General features: G+C 42.7%; 1 protein-coding gene across 1 annotated transcript in view; it reads left to right on the forward strand.

The window, feature by feature from the left end:
• Positions 1-17,207, forward strand: part of LOC146383271 (scavenger receptor cysteine-rich type 1 protein M130-like) — a 41,068-nt gene extending 23,861 nt beyond the window's left edge. Inside the window, exons 11-13 of the mRNA XM_084936826.1 lie at positions 15,761-16,066; positions 16,143-16,430; positions 16,595-17,207. Of these exons, the coding sequence (XP_084792952.1) occupies positions 15,761-16,066; positions 16,143-16,430; positions 16,595-16,944 (944 nt within the window). The 3' untranslated portion in view covers positions 16,945-17,207. The remainder of the gene's footprint in view (positions 1-15,760; positions 16,067-16,142; positions 16,431-16,594) is intronic.
• The last annotated feature ends 1,151 nt before the right edge of the window (positions 17,208-18,358 follow it).

Consider the following 18,358-nt stretch of genomic DNA (forward strand, 5'->3'; position numbering starts at 1 on the left):
CCTCTGCCAATCTATTCAACACGACGAGCGAAGCCGCTGCGCAATCTGCTGCTGACGGGGCTGCAATGAGAAGATCATCAACATATTGTATTAATGTACATACATCAGGCAAATTACTGTGGCAAACGTGTGTATCTGAATTGCTGACCTCTGTATGTGAATGAGAAAATGTCCCTAAGAGACTCATGCAGTGGAAGACAAAAGAATGCATTTGCCAGGTCAATACACGTGAACCACTTCTGTTCACACGTGATAGCTGATAATGCTGTGTATGGGTTTGGTACAGGTGCAGTGTTAGTGAGCAGTATTGCATTTATGGCTCTCAAATCATGTGTCATGCGGTACTTTCCTGTCCCATGTTTTTCCACCGGCAGAATTGGTGTGTTCCAATGTGAGTGAGATGGTTCTAACACTCCGACCTTCAACAGGCCTTCAATTGTTTCTGCGATTCCTTCTTCTGCTTCAGGTTTATGTTTATACTGCGGTCTGTTAACTGGTATGTCTGACCTCAGCTGGAACAGAACAGGCGAACAAGCAGCCAGGCCAACGTCCGTGGGCCCTTTGGCCCATAGGCTGTCAGGCAGTTTTGACAGTTCAGCAACTGCATCAGGATGGTCTGCTCTCTCCTTTCCATGTGTTCTTGAAATTTCTTTATGTTCCAAAATTACTGCATCATTATACACACAGGTTATGCGATAGGTCTTACAATTTGGTGCATAAAACAGGTTTGGAATTTGGGTGCTTTGCCACCCCGTGTCGTCCAGCGCCCGCCTGACCATTGGACCCAGATCACCCACCCCTCGACCTTCGTGGACCGCCAATGTAATGTGAGGGGTCGAATTTTCTCCCACATTATACCAAGGCAGTTGTTCATCAGTTAATTTCACAGCCGCGGCTACACCTTCTGGTCCGATGTAAATGTTATGTGTTTGCACATTCCAAGTCTGACCCTCAAGATCAGACTGGAATAATTCACGATAGGTGTCGTCATTATCTTTATCATGAAACAAGGTCACGTGGAGGGGGTCACGTGGAGGGGAGTAGACTGCCAAGCTCATTATCCAGGGTCTCCACAGCTGAAATTGCCTTAGAATGTCTTCTTCAACTAGCCTTCCCCAGTAAATGTCGGCTTCTGCTCTTTCACAGTCCTGAAGCAGATATTGAGTCTTTGAGTGTGATCCCAGGCACGGGAAATGCTGTCCCCCTGGCAGAGTAACAGATAGTCCATCTGCTGAGCACATGATAGTAGCGCCCAGCTTCACGAGCAGGTCCCTGCCCATGAGATTCACCGGCACTTGTGATGACACCACGTATTCGTGTTTCAGAGTCTGCTTGCCCAGCTTTATCAATGCTGGATCGGTCAGTGGCAGAGTCATTGGGACCCCGGAAAAACCCACCACATTAACTGTGTGGCAGGATAGTGTTGCACTGTCTGGTGCTGCTCTCAATGTTGAGTATGTTGCTCCAGTGTCCGCTAGGAAGGGCAATTCCGTCCCTTCCACAGTCATTGACAGCATAGGGTCTGCCATTCCCATGCTGTTTGGTCTTTCCGGGCCAGCACCGCCGAACGGAACCACGCTCGATGCTCACCTTCTCTACCTGGATGGGTCCCTGTTTCTGACAACCACTGCTCCTTGGCTTTTTCTAAAAACTCTCTAGGTGTGTTACCCGACCTGACATATAGACACAAACAAACAGGCACACACAGATACAAACATCCATTCCCACCCTCATGCTCTCATATGTAATTACTCAGCACTCACCCAACGTGGAGAAAGACATAAATAGACACTGTACACACAATCACACTCCCCAAGCGTACTCTATACCCCAGGTCTAAGTACCCTTGCCCCTGGAGGGGGAAACTACATCCAGACCCAGGTAGTGTTACCCTCTTCTCTGGGGTGGAGAGAAGCAGACCGCCCCGACTCTGCAGCAGCAGGGAGACCCCACATTCCAGACCCCAATCTGACGGCCAACTCCTCCCAGCCCCCCCGCCCCAACAGGCAACAGAGAACGGGGGTGTGTGAAGACTCCAAACCTCCCTCCGCCCATGTAGTGTTGATGCATGTGTGTTCTAAGGTGCATTTAAAACCCAGGAGGGCACGCTGTTACCTGCCAGAGAGCAGCAGGTAAGCGCATAGCCCCTCCTGATAGCCCTCAGTGTCTACGTGTATTTAAAATTGAGAGGTGGGCAACGACGCCAGGGGTGACGTTGTGCACCCTGATGGTCATCTGTATGCCGTATAGCATGCCCACCCCCAAGGTCCTATATGTATTTGTTATGAGAGTGTTAGTAATGTGAATGTCTAAGTTGTGAGATAAAATTGAGGCACAGGCAGCCAGAAGGGGACAGAGGGGGGGATGCCTCCCCTGCACCCTGGTGACACACCTTTACCCCAAGGCCCTGCATGTGTGAGTGATTGTGGTGGAGCGGGAAGAGGGAGGCAGCTGGAGATGGGGAGGGAAGGAAGGGAGAGGCAAGTCCCCCGCTGACCCCAGTAGGCACCCACATACTCTGCAACACACCAGGGCAAGGGGGCCAAGGACCATCTGGACCGGGGCCCAGTTTAGCAGTGCCATCCGGCCCCGCAGAGCCCGGGACAGCCCACGCGACCCCACCATAGAGAAAACTGCACCCACCCCATCATCCACTCATCTTCCAGAATACACAAGACAACGGACACCCATCTTGAGGAGTTTGCCCCCTCACATATACTAATGTGCCACAAACAGTATTTTAATATCACCGACCATTCCCATGTTATTACGGTGTATCCATATAAATGGCCCACCCTGTAGTTAGATCTGCAAGCTTGGGAGAAACATTAATACCTAAAAAGTTTATATTTCCCGATTGCAGTGGTAATAATAATAATAATAATACATTTTATTTATAGGCGCCTTTCAGACCCTCAAGGTCACCTTACAGTAACATGTAAACAATACCATAAAAAACATAAGAAAAATGTGTATATATAGCAAACATGGTAGATAAAATTTAGACATAAACAGTCATAAAAGTATAAAAGCAAATATAAAAACTGAGCAAGTTAAAAATGGCCTAAGACAGATCAGGTGTATGCAATTCTAAACAGATGGGTTTTGAGTGGTGATTTAAAAGTGGTGAGACAGTTGTGGTCAGTGGTGTAGAAGAAGAATTATGGAAGGAGCAATTAATTGGAAGGACTGTAGATTTTGACCAGTTAATTGAGTAATCTGATATTCTTGCAAAAGAGTTTGCAATTACCCCAGAGAGATTGGTGTGTGAGTTTTGGAGAAAAAGTAACACATCATCCGCATAAAGGCTGATTTTATCTCCCATGTTCTTGCATTTTATGCCCTTAATTACTGTATTCTGTCTAATTGCTGCTGCTAGTGGTTCAATAACAATTGCAAACAGTGAAGGGGAGAGTGGGCATCCCTGCCTGGTGCCCCTCAGGAGACAGAAGCTGGAGGATGTTTGGTCATTTGTTTTGACACAAGCTGTTGGGGAATTATATAATATTTTTAACCAGTTAATGAAAGAGGTTCCAAAACCAAATTTGTGTAAAGTTGCAAAAAGAAATTTCCAGTTAACTCTGTCAAACGCCTTTTCTGCATCTAAAGAGTAGTCTATCAAATTAAGTAATCTACGTGTATTTGTTGATGAGTGCCTACCATTTATGAAACCAGTTTGGTCAGGATGAATTAAGAGGGGGGTTATTTTCTCCAGTCTCTTTGAGAGAGCTTTGCAGATTATTTTAAGGTCTACATTTATAAGGGATATTTGACGATAGCTTGAGGGATATACAGGGTCTTTGCCTGGTTTTAGCAGGAGATTAATGTTTGCAGAATTCATATTTGATGGAAGTCTGCCCTTTTCTTTGATTTCCAACAACGTTCTGTAAAAAATTGGTGCTAGAATCATCCAGAATTCTTTGTAGAATTCTGCAGGAAAGCCGTCTGGACCTGGAGCCTTATTATTGGGCATACTTATCAGGGCTTTCTGGAGTTCACCTGATGTCAGTGGCGAATCCAGTGCCATTGCTTGAGTATCTAATAATTTTGGAAGAGTTATGTTGTCCAAAAACTGATCAATTTCATTTTTAGACGGGTTTATTTGTGGTGAATACAACGTTTTATAGAAATCCTTGAAAATGTTGTTTATTTGTTGAGTCATATATTGTGTTCCCAGATGAATCTTGAACAGCACATATAGTTGTTTTTTCTTTATTTATTTTTAGTTGGTTTGCTAGAAATTGACCGGATTTATTACCATGTTCATAATTTTGTAAGCGTAGTCTTTGTACTAAGAATGTTGTTGTTTTATCAATTATCTCATTTAAATTCTAGTTTAGTTTTGCGTATTTTGTTCAGTGTTTCCTGATCTTGGTGGGACGCGTAGGCTTCTTCTAGTGATTTAATGTTTTTTTCTAATTCCTGAATGTTTTTGTTTTCTTTTTTCTTTTTATGTGATGAGAAAGAAATTATTTTACCTCTCATCACAGCTTTCCCTGTTACCCATAAAACAGAAGCTGATGTTCCGGGAGTGTCATTAAAGTCTAAATATAGAGTCCATTCTTTTTTAAAATATTTAATAAAGTCTTTATCTTTGAGCAGCGATGTATTAAATCTCCAGTTTTTACTTGGCGTAGTATTTTTCTTTTGTATTAGTGTTAAAGATACAGGAGCATGATCGCTGACAGCTATAGGGTGAATCTCAGTGTCTGAAATGTCACTCAGCAGTGAGCTGCTGACCAAAAAATAATCCAGACGAGAGTAGGAGTGATGGACATGTGAGAAGAAAGTATATTCCTTACTGTTGGGGTGAAGGGAGCGCCATGCATCGCAAAGACCAAAGTCGCTCATATACTGTTTGATTATATTTGTGGATTGCCAATTATGCTGAGTTCCTGCTGTATTGAGCCTATCCATTTCTTCATTTAGTCCAAGGTTGAGGTCGCCTCCAAGAACAAGTGTGCCATCTAAGTGTTCAGAGAGTGCACTGAAAAAAACGTGAAAGAATGAGGGATTATCAACATTTGCACCATATACACTTACAATACATAGCTTTTTATCAAATATAGATAGTTTAATGATTAAGAATCTTCCCTCTGGATCTATAACTGTATCGAGTACTGTGAAATTAATATTTTTATGTATTAAAATTGCTACTCCCCTTTGTCTAGAATTATAACAAGCTGAGAACACATTAGGAAACTCAGGTGTTTTAAGTTCTTTTAAACCTCTAAGAGGTCTGTGGGTCTCTTGTAAAAGGACAACATCTGCCTGTAGTTTTTTTGAGTTGGTTAAATATTTTTAACCTCTTTTCTCTGGAGCCAGCTCCATTTACATTCCATGTAACGAACTTAGTGCACCCATAGATGTGTGCGTATAACTAGGGATGTACGCTGTGTGTGTCGCTTAGACAGGTGGAGAGAATACATCACTTGCTCGTAAATAGAGAGAAGGAGAGAGAAAAAAAATGTGTGGCGAGATGCTCCCTGAGTCTGACTATGTGTGTGTATATTTACTAATATGAGTAGGCTTGACTTAAGTGTGTGTATCCTATACGTTTGTGTGCTGTCTGATTGATGTAAATGCGCTGCCGTTGAGCGCATGACTGTGCGTGATCGTGCTGTGCATATGTGTCGAAATAAAGGATGTTGTTTGTGGATGAGTCTGGAAGCAGGTGATTGAGGCAGTGAAAGAAAATAAAAAGAAAGAGACCAAGGACAAGGGTGAGCTGCATAAAAAAAGAGGGGGGAAAAGAAAAGAAAACCAGAAGAAAACAAAAATGGAAGCATTCCAATTAAACCATTGACGGAGAGTGACGGTGTTCATTCTGCTATGAAATCAATTTAATATTGCTAAGTTAAACAGATGTTAATGCAAGTTAGTGTGAGTGGATAGGAAAAGGGTGAAGCAGATTCTTATCTGGTGAGAAGTTAATACAGCCATGGAGTGATGCCGGGGTCGTGGTAAAGCTGTCCATCCACGTAGAGCCGGTGTTGTGCCAAAAAGTGATTTCCAATGTTTCTGTGTATTTTTTATCTGTAATATCTTTAAATAGACTTTGGTGAAAAGGGTTTACAAAGGAGTTATATATAGAATTAAAAAAATATCTGTTTTTCAAGTATCTTTACAACTTGGTGTTATTGTACTTACAATATAACCAACCAGTCCTTTATCGCCACTTAAAATATTTTTACAGACCTATTGTAATATTTGCTCCCATTTCTGCTGTCCTCTTGGCCAACTTACTCTTACAAAAGAGATTTTTAATGTTGATGAGATTTTTTTTTTAACTGCATAAATAAAGGTTATATAAAAGTCACTGCCAAAAACTGATTACAGCTTCTACCTTGTTACACGAATGTTGTTTGTGGCTCAAGATGACTTTATGACATCCATGAGGGATGCATTTGACATATGTTTCACATATTATAGCCCAACAAGCAGGGGTGGAAGTAACGAATTACAAATTAAGTATTTTTTTGGGTACTTGTACTTTTATGAGTAATTTTTCAAGTGTGTAATTTTACTCATACTTGAGTACAACTTACAGCATGTAATCTACTTCGCTACTTCTAAAATCAAAAGTCACTACTGAGTACGCCCACAATTTGAATTAATATTCAAACCTTTCATCTGCATTTTTGCAGCCAATAAGGCCGTGCAATCACGACCGCGCCAATTTAAGACGTAAGCAAAGAATAAACTCTGCGTCAGGAGCAGGCACAGGTGTCTAGAGGTGCTAAATGGTGGAGTATAAACTACTTTATAGATGGAAGATTTAGAGACAAAGAAGCCAAAATGGAGACAGAAGACAACACTGTCAACCGTGAAAACGACATAGAAAAGACAGAGGACGCGTGCCTGTGGTCGTACCTGGAGGAATTTTTCATGTACAGAGGAAGAAAAGGAGACAGCGTCCAGATGCAGTGCAAACTTTGTTTGACCTCTACAGTCATTTCAGCTTACAAGACTTCAGCGTCTAATCTAGAAAAACACATTGAGGTAAGAGGTTTTACAACTATACGTGTACGATATTGCTTTCTTATTTTTCATGTGTGTTAAGGTTATTAGTTTGGCTAAGATATTGTCACCGCCATTGGTTAGCCTGATATTAAAATAAGACGGAGCTAGCTAACGTGCGTGTGTGTGTGTGTTTTAGCTTATTATTTGGACAACCACTGTCATTACAATAAATTAAGTTTGTAGGCCTGTGAGTTTTAAATGACTACAATCAGCTGGCCTATATTTAAAAAAATAAAAAATGGCACACAGTGCTGAGCTGCATCTCAAATTAATCTTCCAGCTCTCAGCTGACATGTACCAGAGCCCCATTGATGGATCAGTTGATCAGTATCATTGGCCTGATATAGGTCTATCATAGTGACATGGCTCTTAATCAGTACACAGCAAAATCTCCAGTGTTAAATTAACACTAGAGAGTGTCTATATGGGTCCACACCTCTGAGTGTTAAATACAACACTGTTGAGTGTTAAATTAACACTTTTGACAGTGTTATATGTTTAAAAGTAACCTAGTCAGTTTTGAAGATTAACAATGGCTAACACTGAGCAGTGCTGATTTTCTAACACTGGAATATTTCTAACATTTTGAGTTATTTTCCAGTGTTAGAAAATCAGCACTGCTCAGTGTTAGCCATTGTTAATCTTCAAAACTGACTAGGTTACTTTTAAACATATAACACTGTCAAAAGTGTTAATTTAACACTCAACAGTGTTGTATTTAACACTCAGAGGTGTGGACCCATATAGACACTCTCTAGTGTTAATTTAACACTGGAGATTTTGCTGTGTAGGGTTATATGTTTCCCAATATGATATTTTTTTTTTAAAGAACATAAATGTGGATTGTTTTTATTTGTTAACTGTATGGGCAGCAATTTTGTGTATGTGATCCCTTTTCTTAAATTAGATTTGCTATATACACATATTTTGCTCTCTTAGTATTTTTAGGACCTGACTGATACTGAAAACTTTAGGGTGATACTGATAAAAAGGAGTTAAATATTTAGATACTGATACATTGGTCAATACTCTTTTTACAGATAGTATACAGATTACAGAACTTAGAATGTATACAGAAATACATGTTTTTTGCAATGATCGTTCAAAATTGGTTTACACTTGTGAATAAATACAGCAATATATCTGCAAAATTTGACCAAATTCACCACTCTTTTATACTATGCTAAACAATCAAAGATTAGCTCAAATTGTTACTCTATCAGGGGTGGGCAACTCCAGGCCTTGTGGGCTGGTGTCCTGCAGGTTTTAGATATCACCCTGGCTCAACACACCTGAATCAAATGTTTAGTTCATTACCAGGCCTCTGGAGACTACAAGACATGTTGAGGAGGTAATTTAGCCATTTGAATCAGCTGTGTTGGATCAAGGACACATCTAAAACCTGTAGGACACCGGCCCTCGAGGCCTGGAGTTGCCCACCCCTACTCTAGTTGAATGTTTTAAAATTTTATTTTCCTTTATTTTTAATCACAGTGATGTTATGAAGTAATGTATGAACCTGATGTATGATAATATTTATCTCTACAAAGGAAACATCCATCGAAGATTGAGCAGTACAATATCACTGTGGCATCAACATCTCGTCAGCGAAAGACCACAGCCACACCAAACAAGCTCTCAGCAAATACACAAGCCAAGTTACCAGACCTGATGTGGAGAGCTGCAAACAAACATGTTCCACAAGCAACTGTTGACAAGCTTGTCATCAATTTCATATGTGAGGGTCTACAGCCATTTGCAGTGGTAGAACAGCCATCTTTCAAAGAATTGGTTACCACATTACAACCTCAAGCCAAAGTCATCTCCAGACCCACTGTCCGTGCCAGAATCTGTGAAGCTGCTGATCACATGAAGATGACTTTGGTTGCAGCATTGGATAAAGTCAAATTTGTTGCTACCACTACTGATTGTTGGTCAGCTCATCAGAAAAGTTACCTTGGAGTCACATGCCATTGGATAGAGGAAGAGTCCCTGGAAAGAAGATCTGCAGCACTAGCGTGCAAAAGATTGAGAGGGTCTGACACATTTGACATGCTTGCTGGTGCGCTTGATGATATCCATTGCCAATACAAGATTAGAGGCAAAGTTGTAAGAACCACAACTGATAGTGGATCCAACTTTGTCAAGGCCTTCCACATGTTTGGGGCACAAAATGATGCAGATGAAAATGAAGATGAAGCAGAACCAGAAACTCTTGACCTGATGACCATATTGACTACCATAAGATAAGATAAGATAACTCTTTATTGTCATTGCACACTCATACATAGTACAATAGTACAATGAGATTGGAAAACTGTCCTACATCGGCACTACATATAACACAACACAACACGATATGACACATCACAACGCAACACAAACAACACAACATAGTATATTAACTTAGTAATAAGAAAAGAAGAATAAGTGTATGTGTATTGCACACTGTTATTATTGCACCTTATAAATATAAATATTATTATTGTTATTGTTTTAAACATTGTTACCTCCCCCCCCCAAAAAGTCCAGGTAGGTAACCAGTCAGGTCAGCTATTTGCATTGATTAGGGCTATTGCCCTGTTGTAAAAGCTGTCCTTGAGTCTGTTTGTCCGGGACCTCAGCAGCCTGAACCTCCTGCCAGACGGCAGCAGCTTAAACACCCGGTGTCCTGGGTGTGTGCAGTCCCGTAGGATGCTGCGTGCCCTCTTGAGACAGCGAGTGCTGTACAGGTCCTTCAGGGAGGGAAGAGGATGTCCAATGATTTTTTGGGCCATATTGATGACCCTCTGGAGTGCCTTTCTGTGTGCTGTAGTGCAGCTGGAGAACCACACACCGATGCAATATGTCAGCACACTTTCAATGGAGCAGCGGTAGAAGACGGTCAGCAGCTCCTTCTTCAGGTCCATTTTTCTGAGGATTCTCAGAAAGTGGAGACACTGTTGGGCCTTCTTTAAAACCACAGAGGTGTTAGAGCTCCATTGGAGGTCTGTGTCTATGTGCACACCCAGAAACTTGAAACTGGAGACCCTTTCCACGCACTCCCTGTTGATGCTGACAGGCTGCAGCTCGGACTTCCTCCTTCTGAAGTCAACTACCAGTTCTTTTGTCTTGGTGGTATTGAGGTCCAGGTTATTATCTACACACCAATCTGACAGCCTCTGAACTTCAGCTCTGTACGCCGTCTCATCTCCCCCTGAGATGAGCCCCACCACGGTGGTATCATCTGCAAACTTGTTGACTGTGTTGTCTGGGTGGGTACTAACACAGTCATGTGTAGGGATGGGTATTGATAAGATTTTCACGATTCCGATTCCATTTTCGATTCTGTTTAACGATTCAATTCTTTATCGATTCTCTTATCGATTCTTTTTAAAAAAAAGGAGAACACTAAGGTCGATTAGCTTAGAACTTTGTTTTATATCTTCTCTTTGAACAAGATAGAAATTTAGGTGTAACATGGCCTTACAAACCCAACAGTGAGATCTTAAGAGATCCAGCCTACGGCTCTTCAATGGGGCGTCACAGGGTCCCCAGGAAAAAAAATTGTAAATGTAAAATAATAAAATAAATATTCTTCTGTAGCAATAACAAAGTATAAGATAAATTATTCTGTAGCAATTACACAAGAATATCCAGTAATGTCCCTGCCTACAATTAAACACATTCACTTACCGAAAATCGGGGGCATCTGCCGTGGCAAATGGGTGCAAGCCTTTTACCACAAACTTAGTCACTGCTCGGTGACATTCGTCTATCCCGGCCTGAAAGGAGACGCTACCGGTAGACTGCAGCGAGAACTGCCAGCATCTGAGCCAGCCAGACTCTCTCTCTCATCATGGGCACCTAAATGCACAGTAATGGCAGGTTTTGTAATAAGGCAGATCGCGCTAACATAATATGCACTGTTAGTTGATTATTTACCTGCCGCATTAACGGGAGAGGACGTGCAAACGTTACCGCTGCTGCTGGGTTGAGATTCACGAGTCCGGAGCGGAATTAAAAACACGACATTCATTTAAGGTCATCGCGTGTTTTGTGAGCAAATGCTTTTGCATATTCGTAGTGTTTCCTCCCTTAAATGAAATATCTACTTTTCAAGTATTGCAAGTCGCCCTGTTGTCATCCATTCTGGTAAAGTATAACCAAACTTTTGAGTGTTTGAGCCGCTTAGGCGCCGTGTTTCCTGCCAGGTAAATGACGCTCCGCAACGTGGTGACGTCATTCAGGGCGACTGGAATCGATAAGGGAATCGTTTGCAAAAATGGCAAACAATTCCAAGGAATTGAAACAGTGGGAACCGGTTCTCAACAAGAACCGGTTTTCGATACCCATCCCTAGTCATGTGTGTACAGAGTGTACAGTACAGGACTCAGTACACAGCCTTGTGGAGAGGTGGTGTTGAGGCTGAGGGCTGAGGAAAGATGAGGCCCCACTCTAACTCTCTGTACACGGTCTGAGAGGAAGTCTCTGATCCAGCGGCAGGTGGTAGAAGGAAGTCCAGTATCCAGCAGTTTAACTATTAGTCTGTCCGGGAGTATCGTATTGAAAGCAGAGCTAAAGTCAACAAAGAGCAGCCTGGCGTAACGGCCCTGCACTTCCAGGTGAGAGGTGGTGTGGAGCGTTGTAGCAATGGCATCTTCAGTTGATCTGTTAGCTCTGTATGCGAACTGGAGCGGGTCGAGTGTGGGTGGCAGGCAGGACATGATGTGACGTCGGACTTCTGTGTCAACAGTGACACTGTTGACACAGAAGTTGATATATGAGAGCACTGATGTTGTGTGCTCTTCAAGGTCCTGATGTTCGAACACGCTCCAGTCCGTGTTTTCAAAACAGTCCTGCAACTGATGTGATGCACCTTCTGGCCAGGTTTTCACAGTTTTTGTGACGGGGGGGCTCTTCTCCTAATGGGAGTGTATGCAGGGATCAGCAGCATGGACATGTGGTCTGACAAACCTAGATGTGGTAGGGGTTGCTCAGTAGTCTTTTTGCATGTTGCTGTAGGCTTTATCCAGTGTGTTTTTTCCCCCTCATTGCACATTTAATATGCTGTTCAAATCTGGGGAATACTGACCTTAAGTCAGCATGGTTGAAGTCCCCAGCTATAATGTGCACTGCGTTTGGATGGGAGTTCTGCTGATTGCTTATTGTCTTGTGCAGCTCCTCCATGGCCGAGTTAGCATTAGCATCGGGTGGTACATACACGGCCGTTACCATGACAACAGAAAACTCGCGAGGTATGTAGACGGGTCTGCACTTCACAGTCAAATATTCCAAATCCGGGGAACAATGGCTGTCTACAGTCTTTGTGTTTTTGCACCAGCTGTCATTGGTGTAGATGCATAAACCCCCTCCTTTGATCTTACCGGAGTGGCCATTCCTGTCGTGACAGTGGGCCGTTCGGCCTGCTAGCTCAATAGCCGAGTCCGGAATTGATGGCTGCAGCCAAGTCTCTGCGAGTAATATTATGCTGCTGTCCCGTACACACTTGTTGACTGCAATCTGTAATCTCAGTTCGTCGATTTTGTTGGTTATGGACCTGACGTTGGAGAGGAAAATACTCGGAAGCGGTGGCTTAAATGGCTGTTTCTTTAGCCGTGCTAGTGGGCCCGCCCTGCAGCCACGCTTTTGCCTCCTTTGTTTACGTTTCCTCTTTGTCTTGCCGCTGGGAAGAACCAACCACGGAGACCCTGGAGCTCTTATTATGTCCTCCGGGATGCCGTGAAAGTGGTGGTAGTCCGACGTAATGCTCCTTGCACAGCGTAATCCCAAACTCAGAAGGTCCTGACGACTGTAAGTGGACTCTACTCAATGTATAATAATAAAAAACACACACATCCACACAGATACACGTAGAAAAAGTAAAAAACAAAACACCGAACGTGAGGAGCAGTGAGCCGCTGCGTCTGTGCGCTCTACTTTCTTTAAAAGAAGGCAAGTGCAATTCTTGATGAAGACTCTGGTTTGGAGTATCAACTCCCGCCTCATCAGCGATGTGCATGTCACCTGCTAAACCTTGTGGCAACAACTGATGCTGCCCTAGCAGAGAGCATGAATGACACCTACAAGAAGCTCTCCAGTGCAACCTTCGCAAAATGCCAGGCCATTTGGAACAAAACTGGCAGATCTCATTTGGCTAATGAAGTGGTAGAGGACAAATGTGAGCTACAGATCATTCATCCCAATGAAACACGGTGGAATTCAAACTACCTTGCCATTGAAAGGATAATACGCATCATTGATGAGAAGGGGGAAGATGCCATCAGGAGCATTTGTGAGGAGTTCAAGGTGAAAATGTGAGTAAAATTGGACACCTACCAATATGGTTGCAAATTTTGTGAATTTTCCTTAATGGATGGTTAAAAACGTGAGCAGACTCTTAATATTAAATCAGAAGATCCCTATTATAGTCATGGTGGGTTTTGTTGTGTCTTACAGGTTGAGTCCTGCAGAAGTTGCATTCCTAAGGGAGTACTGTACCACCATGAAGCCACTGGTGAAAGCTTCAAACATCCTTCAGTCTGAGTCCACTTCATTATGGGATGGCTCCTGCCAGTAATCCAACAACTACTGTCCAAACTTAGCAGGCTGGAGACATCACGCAAGACATGTATGCCACTCATCAGAGCATTGCAAAATGGCCTTCAAAAGCGTTTTGGACCGATGATGGAGGATCCAGAGTTGGCTGCAGCTGCAGTCCTCTTACCCAAGTTCAAGACTTCCTGGACTGACAGAGCAGATGTAATAGAGGCTGGTAAGGATTCATGTGATCCCATTTTTGTGTATTTTTACATTTGAACACATGCTTAAGTGAGTATTTCACCTAATACGTTGTAAGTTATTGATGGTCTGTCCTGAATACTAAACAATTCTTTTTGAGAATTTGACGATTTTAAATTTGTGTTCAAGAATAATCACTGAAATTTAAATGACAAAATTGTGTTATTTACTTGCAATTACAGCCTTGACATACATCAAACAACATCTTGAAACGACGGAGCATGAGAGTGAGGATCAGCAAAGAGAGTCATCTGATGAAGATGAATTCTTCTCCAGACCAATCTCCAGAAGTGCAGTTGAGCTTGATGGTTATCTTGCTTTTGCCACAGACACCATGGAGCTGCTGCACTCCTTCTCAGCCATCAAAAACCTCTCTCTGAAACTGAACACAGCTCTGCCTGCTTCTGCTGCATGTGAACGACTTTTTAACTGTGCTGGTCTACTCTTCACAGCCAAACGAAGTCGGATAGCCTCTGTTAATTTAGAAAACCAGCTCTTGCTGAAACTGAACAAAAGGTTCAGAAAGTAAAGTGTGAAAGAAATGCTAAGAGTTTAAGACACTTACCTGCCTGTTGTTCAGTGTATGGGGAAAAGTTAAAACGGTTCTACGCATGTTCAGAAACATTTTTGTCATTGTTTTAACAAACAAAATTCCTTCTTTTATATCTACATTTATTAACAAAACAAGTTACCTTTCTATACCTTGTTCATCTGAGAAATGTGCTTTGAACATAAATATTTATACTGGTGAATCGAGTCGAATGCCTGCTATTGACGACAAAATAAAACATCAGTCTGTTAAAGTAATTAATACTTAGAGTAGTTTTTGAGAAGAGTACTTTGTACTTTTACTCAAGTATTTTTTTAACACCAGTACTTTTACTTGTAATTGAGTACAACTTAACCAGTGTAACAGTACTTGTACTTGAGTACAAATTTTGAGTACTCTTTCCACCTCTGCCAACAAGTTACTTATAGCAGTTTAAATACCAGCAATCAGTTTTTGGCAAATACCGGAAATCAGTTTTTGGCAGACAATCACTTCTTGGCACAACACCGGTCCACAGCGATGACAGCGCAGGAGCCCTTCTGGATGAAGGCGCTTCGGATTGGGACTTCTGCGACTTTTCACCTGTTCCTTTTGTTTGAAGTGGCCGAATTTGGCCACAATATGACTTCACCTGAACCTCCTCCAGCAGCTTCAGGTGGGTTTTGATGAAGCTTTTCACCGTAGTCTCCGCGTCTTCTCCAGCGGATTCTGGAATACCAGAAAATACAAGATTATCTCGCTTGTAGATCAATAACTGTCTCTTTTATTTTTTTATTTTCTCTATTTAGCTGGGTAACATTTTCAGTAAGACATTTGATGGACTACCTTAGCATGGCATTTTCAGCAGCGAGCATTTCCACCTGCTGCTGGCTGAACTCCATGGATTCTCACAAAGATTTAAGATTTCAATTAAAGGACAGCCTTGCATCGAAACTGGACAATCGTTTGTCCATTGACTCTAGGATGTCTGCAATATCTTTGCCGGCTGGCGATGTTGTGCCGGGGGAATCTGCCAGGTGATATCTTTTCGATGACGGCGTCTCAGATTTGGCTGGGGAAGATGCACTCTGAGCCTTCTTCATTATGAGATCCTGGAAGCACTGATCAATGTAATCTTGGAGAGCCTCTAAACTCTCCCCGTCTTTCTCCAGGTTGTTGGAGATCATTTAGACAAATGATGTTAGTTATAAGAGAATTGATAAGTGCATTTGGTAAAATTGAAGTTTAAAAGGAATTTGTTCAATTCTAAGCTACCATTGGCTTTAATTTTCTGCCAAAATCTCTGGCGTCTGACATCAGTTACAACATGAGTCGCTTACCTTGCCTCTGGCCCCCTCGATTTTTTAATATTTCCCCTCTGAATGGAAATATCTGATCTCTCTGTTTGATCTTCTCTGATCTCTCCAGACTCTGTCAGGCTGCTGAACGGTTCCAGTCTGTGTTCAGGCAGACTGGAGGTGAAGTCTAACCAGAGCTGGTCCTCAGTGTGTGAAGCTGACTTTGACCAGCAGGATGCAGAGGTGGTCTGTAGGGAGCTCGGGTGTGGGCCTCCTTCAGTCCTCCAGGGGGCGCTCTATGGAGAAGGGGAGGCTCCAGTGTGGAGCAAAGAGTTCCAGTGTGGAGGCCATGAGTCTGCTCTCCTGGACTGTAGTAGCTCAGGCTCAGCTAGAAACAGCTGCTCACCTGGCAAAGCTGTTGGACTCACCTGCTCAGGTAGAAGAGAAGCTGCAGCTTTGATGTGGTTCAAACTCACTTTATTCTTTACCGATGACTCTCTGCTTTCTGTTAGAGCCTTTTAGGTTAGAGGGAGGAGCCAGTCGCTGTGCAGGAACAGTGGAAGTGAAATATCTTGGCGAGTGGAGACGTGTGGGTTTCTTTGGCTGGTCCTTGAAGGAAGCTGCTGTTGCCTGTGAACATCTGAACTGTGGCCTTCCAATTTTTGTAGGGAAGAAAACCCACAAAATCTTAGACAGAAGTATGTTGTATGTGAAACCTGACTGTTTTCAGCCTGGATCTGCTATGAGGGACTGTGTGACATCAGCTTATACGATTTACAACCTGGATCTCACCTGTTCAGGTAGGTGATACCATGTACAAGTCATCGATGCCAGATAATGTTTCCTCTGTCACTGTGACATTCATTTCTGTTGGTCACAGACTGCTGACGGAACACGCTTGTAGTAAAGTGTTTTCCACACACTTTGGTTATCCCATCCTCATCTTTCAACTTTGGGTTTACAGACCTGCTGGCTCAGCCAATGATCTCGGTGTCCTCCACTGATGGGGTCTCCATGGCCCCACAGCAGGGGCTTCAGGTATCCAGGGGCTCTAACTTCACCATCAGCTGCTCTATCCAGCCACAGTACCCAGGGGGCTCCTTCCAGCTCACCTTTACCTCCTCCAGCACAGCATACAGCTACAGCCAGCCAGCTGTCAATCAATCTGCCCATTTCCTGGTCCCTGCTGCAGAGCCCGCGCATCAAGGAAACTACAGCTGTGTTTATCACGTCTACATTTTTTCTCATGACTTCTCCTCTGAGAGCCGCCTGCTGCCTGTCACTGTGTCAGGTGAGCTGAAGCAGAGACTCTGAAGACTGTTTACAGTTCTGAAAAGGAGTAAGTCCAAATTGAATTAGTAAGAGAGTGACCCAAAGAACCATATCACAGATGCTACAGAAACTGGATTCCACCTAAATGCCTGAGGAGCTCACTCATTTAGAAGAAGCTCACCATAGAACCATTACCCTTTTCTATTAAAGTACCCAAATGAGTTGGTTTGGTTTTAGGTGGAGGATGCCTCCTAACCATCTCCTATTTGTTTCAAGGCATTCAAGGCACATCCTTGTATGACAATAAGTAGGACATGATGAACTGCGTCAGGGCTGCCCTTTGTTACTGTTCATAGCTTTTATATACAGAACGGTGGCCTCTAGCTTGCATTGGAGTGGTTTGCAGCTGAATGCGAAGTGGCAGGAATAAGAATCAACTCCTTTTGCTGTGTTGTTTTCTGTGTTTTTTACCAAGATTTGGATGTGGTGCCCTGCCTGGGATGATCATAATGACCCCAATATCTCTGAAAAAGCACAGAGATGATGCTTTCAGGAACCATTGGAAAGTTCTACAATCACACCAATGGTTTAAGAGTTATGGTAGTTTGGTACTGTAGGTTTTAATGAGTTAAGTCTCTCAGAGTCTTGTTCATGAGTGTGAGGAGAAGGGAGCGGGAGACTGAAAGATTGAAGAAAATGGATGGATAGAAATCACTCATGTTTTAAAAGAACAAATAAAGTATTAGTTGGTGTATATGTTAACTGGTTCTGAAACAAAAACATAAGTCAGGGCAGTGTCATCCTTTAAATAGAATATTCTTAAGTAGTGGATTGAGCTGCAGTTTGTAACAATTTACAGCTAATTTGTTCATTTTAAATCAGTATTTCATATATTCCCTCATGTAACACGGCCCAGTTTAAGTTCAGAGATAAAAAAAATAATTCTGATTGGGATTTATCATAATAAGCTACGTTGAAGAAATAACTGTGACTGCATTAAACCAACTCTAATAACAGATGCTGTGTGATGACTCTGAATGTGTTTTTATCAGCTCCAACAGATTTCACAGTTCTTATCACTATGCTCGTCCTACCGCTGACTCTGCTGCTGGTGATCACTGCCTTTTATTTCTACTGTCAGGTACTGAACACGTGTTTGTATCTGAGAATGAAGCCCTCAGCCTGTGATGCTGTCACTCTGATCTCTCTGTTATCATGTGTCTCCAGGCCAGCAGGGGGCAGAAATCCAGCAGACGGGAGAACACTGAGCTCCTTGAGTGTAATCGGGGTGTTTGTGAGGCTGAAGGAACGCCAGCTGCAAATAAAGGAGCTCAGGAGGACCTCCAAGAAGCTCATCCTACATCCACATAAATTTATCGGCTGATGTGACTGACCATCAGCTCAGTTTTCTACTAAAGACACACACTCCATACAAGTGTTTCAATTCCTTCTCTGC

Source organism: Perissodus microlepis, chromosome 7 (genome assembly GCF_051167445.1).
Source record: "Perissodus microlepis isolate ML-2025 ecotype Zambia chromosome 7, ASM5116744v1, whole genome shotgun sequence".
Taxonomy (NCBI): Eukaryota; Metazoa; Chordata; class Actinopteri; order Cichliformes; family Cichlidae; genus Perissodus; species Perissodus microlepis.